The sequence below is a fragment of the Acomys russatus genome, unplaced genomic scaffold (assembly GCF_903995435.1).
Source record: "Acomys russatus unplaced genomic scaffold, mAcoRus1.1, whole genome shotgun sequence".
NCBI lineage: Eukaryota > Metazoa > Chordata > Mammalia > Rodentia > Muridae > Acomys > Acomys russatus.
Window position 1 is genome coordinate 18686 of NW_026131851.1, and position 7095 is coordinate 25780.

The 7095-nt window shown below is 38.8% G+C and overlaps 1 gene segment (V, D, J or C); it reads left to right on the forward strand.

Annotated features, from left to right (window-relative positions):
* The first annotated feature begins 6176 nt into the window (after window positions 1-6176).
* On the forward strand, window positions 6177-7095 carry LOC127186556 (Ig heavy chain V region 3-like). The segment is given in 3 exon segments: window positions 6177-6237; window positions 6320-6650; window positions 7092-7095. Coding segments are annotated over 3 exon segments (381 nt in total).

The following is a 7095-nucleotide window of genomic DNA, read 5'->3' on the forward strand; positions in this document are numbered from 1 at the left end:
ATAAATTCTCAGCATCTCACAGAACCTTCTCCAAAACTGACCTTATAGTCAAAGCAAACCTCAACAGATACAAGAGGATTGAAATAATTCATTGTATTTTATCAAACGACGATGGATTAAAGCTGGACCTCAACAACAACAGAAATACCAAAAGGCCTACAGATGCATGGGAACTGAACAACTCTCTACTCAAGGACAACTGTGTGAGGAAAGAAATAATGAAAGAAATTAAAGACTTCCTAAAATTCAATGAAAATGAAGGCACAACATACCCAAACTTATGGGACTCATTGTAAGCAGGGCTAATGGGAAAGTTCATAGCACCAAGTGCCTTCATAAACAAATTGGAGAGTTTCCGTACTATCTATATAAAAATACACCTAAAAGCTCTAAAATGAAAGGAAGCAAAGATACACAAAAGGAGTAGGTGGCTGGAAATAATGAAACTCAGGGAGGAAATCAACAAATTAGAAACAAAGAGACTAATTCAAAGAGCTGGTCCTTTGAGAAAATCAACAAGATAGACAAGCCCTTAGACAAATTCAGAAAAGGCAGAGAGACACTTTACAAATCAAGAAAATGAGAAATGTAAAGGGGGACACAATAACAGATAGGAAGTAATCCAAAGAATCATTAGATCTTATTTCAAAAGCCTATTTACCACAAAATATGAAAATCTTAATGAAATGGACAATTTCCTTGAAATATTCCACTTGCCAAAGTTGAATCATGACCAGGTAAACAAATTAAATAGTTTTACATTCCCTAAGGATATAGAAACATTCACCAAAAGTCTGCCAAACCAAAAAGCCCAGGCCAAATAGATTCAGTGCAGAATTCTAGCAGACATTCAAAGAAGAGCTAAAACCAATACTCCTCACACTATTACACTAAATAGAACCAGAAGAAACATTACCGATCTCATTCTATGAGACCACAGTCACCTTGATACCTAAACCACACAAAGTCCCCCACAAAAAGAATATTTCAGTCTAATTTCACTTATGAACAGTGATACAAAAATGCTCAATAAAATATTCACAAACAAAATCGAAGAACACATAAAAATGTCAACTTTGACCAAGTAGGCTTCATTCTAGGCATTCAGGGGTGGCTCATTATATGAAAATCCATCAATGTAATCTACCATATACACAAACTGAAAGAAAAAAACCTCACGTGATCATTTCCTTAGATGCTGAAAAAGCATTTGACAAAATCCAACTTCATGTTAAAAGGTTTGGAGATATCAGGGGTACAAGGCACATTCCTAATAAAGAGTGTACTTGTTTCTTCTTATTCTAGAGATGTCATGTGTGATATGAAGTCACTTGTCTGATATCTCTAACCTCTCCCTCCCTTCCTTTTCTTTCTTTCTTTCTTTCTTTCTTTCTTTCTTTCTTTCATCAATTCATGTATTTATTATAAAAGCAACTTCTGTTCATGTTAGCTAAGTGTTTTTAAATATTTATTCACATTACATTCTGAATTTCTCCATCATCCTACTCTCCACATGGTCCCACCCTCCCTCCCTCTTCCCCATATGTCCCCTAATGTGCCAAAAATGGGAGTTTCCCAACCCAGAGAAGGCAACTAATTTGCATCAGGACTGAGCATATTCTCTTACTCTGAGGCTTGGTGAGGAAGTCATGTCAGGGTGCTCCTGATCAGAAAGAGGCAACTGAGTTCATGACAGAAGCAGCCTTACTGGTGGACCCATGTGATGACTAAACTGCCCATATGTTATGTATATGTAGAGGCCTAGATCCAGTCGATGCATAGTGCTTTGTTGGTGCTCCAGTCTTCGTAAGCAACCCTGAGGTCAGGGTATTTGACTTGTTGGTCTTGTAGAGTTCTTTTCCCCTCTGAGTCCTTCTATTTACTCTACCCCTTCCAAAAGGCTCCCTGTGGTCTGCTGAGGCCTTCGATCCACTTGCAATTGAGTTTTATGTATTGTAATAAATATGGAACTATTTGCATTATCTGCATGTACACATTCAGTTAGTGCAGCACCATTTGTTGAAGATGCTTTGCTCCCAGTTCATGGTATTGGCTTCTTTGTTAAAAGTCAAGAGTCCATTGCTGTGTGTGTGTGTTTATTTCTTGGCCTTTAATTCAATTCTATTAATTAACTAGTTTGTTTCTATGTCAGTACATGTAGTTTTATTACTATTGCCCTGTGAAAGTTTGAAATCAGGGATAGAGGTACCTGCAGAAGTTCTTTTATTGTATAGAATTTTTATGTAGCAAATCTTGGCTTTTTTTGTCTATATTTATGAAGTTGAAAATTGTTCTTTTAAACTAAAATCTGTAGATAATTTTGTTGCTATTTTGGCGGGGATTGCACTGAATCTGTAGATTGCTCTTGGTAAGATGGCCAGTTTTATAGGTTAATCTTACTAATCCATGAGCATGGGAGAAATTTCCCTTCTGATTCTCTTTCAATTTCTTTCTTTAGAGAACTGAAATTCTTGACCTACAGATCTTTTACTTTCCTTGTTAGAGTAACACCAAGGTACTTTATATAATTTGTTTCTGTTGTGAAGTGTGTAAGTTCTCTAATATTTTGTGAGCTGTTTTGGACTTATGTATAGAAGGTCTACCGATTTTTTAAATTAATTTTGAATCCAGCTATGTCTCTGAAGGTGTGTATCAGCTGTAGAAGTTCTCTAGTACTATTTGAAGTCACTTATTTACAATCATTTGTGGATAGAGACCTTTTGATTTTTTTCCAATTTGTTTCTCTTTGATTTATTTAGTTGTCTTATTGCTGTAGACAGGATTTCAAATACTACATTGGAGAGTTATGGTGAGAGTGGGGAGCTTTGTCTTGTCCCTGATTTTAGTGGAATTGCTTTAAGTTTCTCACCATTTAATTTGATGTTGTTATAAGCTTGCTGTATATTGCCAGTATTGTACTTAGATATGTGCCTTGGATTTCTGATCTCTCTAAGACTTTTAACATGAAAGTGTGTTGGATTCAGTCAAATTATTTTCTGCATGTATTCATGTTAGGGAACACATACATGCACACACATAAATTTGTCATATACATTGTTCATGGCTACACTAACACATTGGAGCTTTAAGGGGTGATTCAACCCCAAAGCTGTCATTCTCCAAGCCTTATCAAATATGTCCAAGACTCTGAAAATCATTAGTCATGACCTTCCATGAATAAGAATACTGAGCTTGGGGAAGCTATATCCAGAGGAAGAGAGTTGCCTGAGGACACAGTCAGCTTTTTTTCTTTAAAGATACATGACAAAAGGAAAATACTTCTCCTGGCAAGTTTTTACACACACCCATATAGCCCACCTGTGATACAAATGCTGAATTAGCAAACAGAGTGTATCACAGTACAAATTTTTTCTTAATTCTTGTTACTCCTCAGAGGTAAAAACATTTTCTGTAGTTGGAAATTGATCTGCAACTGCCATATTTCTTCCTCTTCCTGGTGTTCTGAGTTTTCTGTACCAAGTGCAGCTTCAGGAGTGGGGAAATTTCCTTAGAGAGAGATTGTAGATACTTTATATCTCTAGTTTTGTCTCTTTTAACTCACTAGCTCATCAGTGGTCTCTTCTATTGCTAGATCTAACAGGCTCTAGTAAAAGGACCCAGGTTCATGGAGAGTTTGTAGGAGACACAGCTCATCCTCCATTGTTGCAATATCTACTCAAAATCAATAGGTACATTGCCAAGAAGTGAAATAGTGAGCATTCTCCATGAGAGAAATTATGCAAGTGACTTATTAGGCCCAGCAGAGGGCACTGTATATCCACCAATTCTCTAATAAGTGGCAGCTGAAGCAGATAAGGAAGTTGTTCACTGAGTGTATTCCAGCAGCTTCTGTGGATTTCATTGCCAACGTCATGTTCAGATAACACAGTGTTGTTGACACATACCATTCCCTGCTACATCCCTGGGAGGTTATTTGTTAAATAACATCCATATTGAGATCGTCAGGTCAAAATCAGATTCATATGTTGATTAGCTAGAATACTAGTTTATGGCATACTAAATAATTATTAAAATATTGGAGCCTCCAGTTCCAATGCAATATGGGGAAAATATTTCAGAGTTTGCCACTGGTAGAATTGCTCATTGTCCTCTTGATCATTGGATCATGATGGACAGAACCCTCCAAAGTTCTTAGTAAGTGTCTGATAGAAACAGGATAGTCAATGCACCTTCCCAGCATCACAAATATGATGTTGTCCTTGAACACTAGAAGTGTGGTTTGCTCTAAGGAACATGGATGTGGTGAGTGGTTTCTCAGTGAGACAGCAGAGCTCTGTGTATGTGTCTGATTATGGTAGGATGGTCAATGCAGCTTTTCATCATCAGAAATATGGCTGACATTGAGGCGCCTCAGGTGTCTCTTGAACACTTGAAGTGTGGTTCACATTAAGGACCATGGATATAGTGACTAGATTGTCAGAACGATGGAAAATCTCTTTGTGCACAGTGCCAGGGTAAAGCTTGAATGCATTTCCTCAGATACCAGAACCTCATCATGCTGCTGACCAACATCTAAAAACTCTACCAGTTCTATATGAAAAAAGATCATGTCTTCATCTAAGAAACCGCTCTCATGATTGCATAAATTAGTTTGTGGTTGTATATGAAGGATTTCATCACAACCAACAGTACCTCATTAGTACAACTTTTCCACAGTCTCTGAGCACACAGGTTCTGACCTTGGTTTGAATTTGGATAATCCCTAACAGGTGGCTACAGCTGCAGCTAAATGCATTCCTAGGAGGAAGGTTAAGGGGAACCAGATCCTGAAGAGATCATGGCATTCTCTTTATAAATGTCACTCCTAGGTTCAGCTCCAGCAGTCTGTGGCTGGACTGAGGAGTCTTGGAGCTTCATGAAAGTATACTTGCAAGGATTTTGACTCAGATACCTTCCCCATTTCCTATATTTGGATTCTGGGTGATGCAGAAGCATGGCCATGAGATTGAGTTGATTGAATGGATACTCCCAAACTATGTAGAGAAATTTCAGGACAGATCCACACTGGATGCACACATAATATCAAAAAATTACCTACACTGTCATCATCTTGGAAATCTATAATGATTCCATTCTCTACCTGCTGTGAATAAAGCATGAATAACACGCTGTGATTAAACATGAATGTTGATGTTTCTCTATAATGAGCTGTAGAGTCATTTGACTATGTGCTTTGGAGGGATATAACTGGGACATAGCATAGTTTTATTAATTATTTTTTGGTGAATTTTCCAAACTGATTCCAAGTCAGTGCACTTATCTACACTCCTATCAATGGTGAGAGGAGGTTAACTATTCATGACACCCATGTTGTCATTTGTATTCTTGCTTATCATCAACTGACCGAGGGAAAATTTGAACATTAAATTTCTTTTCATCTGCCTTTCAACTGATACCTAAGAACATTGGTTGTAAGACACAGAAAAACCTACCCAATCATTAGTTCTCCCTGTTGGGTAGGTTTCCCAATGAAGGAAAAGGCTGTGTAACTTGGAAGAGCAAAGACATCAGTGATCTCGTGGAGTACCAGGCCTTGCTGTCTACATCAGCCTTCAGGTAAGATGTACCCATTAGTGCCTGGTTGTTATATAGCAACCGACTTCTTTATAATTGGATTTTTGGCCTGAACCATAGGAAAGAGTTTGGCCCAGCTAAACCTAGTCAAAAGTTGACAGCTAGCGATGAAATATGCCCTAGTCAACCAGAGTTTTACTACTAATGATCATGTTGTCAAGCTCCCTTATAATTTTTTATGTTTCTACCAATTAGATTAGTGCTGCTCTCAGCTCTCAGTGTGCAGTGTGTAATGAGGATGTAGACATTCATGATGGACAAAGTGCTGAGAATGATTGGCAGAGTACTCAGTCACAGATGAGTCGATGGTGTCACTCTCTTACCCAAATGGTAATCTCTTATATCTGAAAGAAGAGAGGTGTATGGGATGTATTTACTTGGGGGATTATGATTTTTAACCTCAGCATCCTGCTGCCTGACCCAGGATTTTGGACCTCCTTCTTCCCCACTTGGAATAGGGCCTTATCTAAAGAGTATCATGCTAATGAATATGCAAATTACTTGAGTCTAAGGTGGTAAATACAAGATGTCCACACTATAAACACAACATCTGAGCAGTGCCCTCTCCACACTCAGAGAACACACCTTACCTAAGGATGGAATGGAGCTGGGTCATCCTCTTCCTCCTGTCAGTAACTACAGGTAAGGGGCTCACCAGCTCCAAATCTGAAGAGGAGAGAGAGACTGAGGTGACAATAACATCCTTTCTGCCTTCCCTCCACAGGTGTTCTCTCCCAGGTCCAGCTGCAGCAGTCTGGAGCTGAGCTTGTGAGACCTGGTACTTCAGTAAAATTGTCCTGCAAGGCTTCTGGCTATAGTTTCAGCACCTCCTATATGAGCTGGGTGAAGCAGAAGCCTGGGCAGGGACTGGAGTGGATTGGATACATTTATCCTGGAGATGGTGAAACTAGCTACAATCAGAAGTTCCAGGGCAAGGCCACACTAACTGCAGACAAATCCTCCAGCACAGCCTACATGGAGCTCAGCAGCCTGACATCTGAGGACTCTGCGGTCTATTACTGTGCGAGATACACAGTGCTGCAACCACATCCTGAGTATGTCAGAAACCCTGGAGGAGCAGGAAGCTGCCCTGGAACTGAGAAGACAGAGGACATTAGCCTGTTGTTTTATTTGTTTTGTCATCACAGAGAAACCACTGTCAGTTATCATATATTTACGTAGAAGAAACTGAAAGTAATAGATTGATGTTATAGAGCATTTAGTAATAGATTTTCATAATAGAAATTAAATTGTGCATACTAGAATTTAGGTAAAAGAATGTTTCCCCCTCAAAACCAACAATGTCTATACTGACTAGGCCTTTTGGAGGAAAAATCTTACAAAGCTGAGATATAAATGTTTGTTCACCAGCATTGGGCAGACATGATGCCCATCCCTTAAGATCATGCCTTTACCTGGCAGCTCAAGTAGACAGTATTGCGTCAAAACTACCATAAAGTCCTGATCTACCATTAACTTTCCTGTGCTCTTACCAGGTAA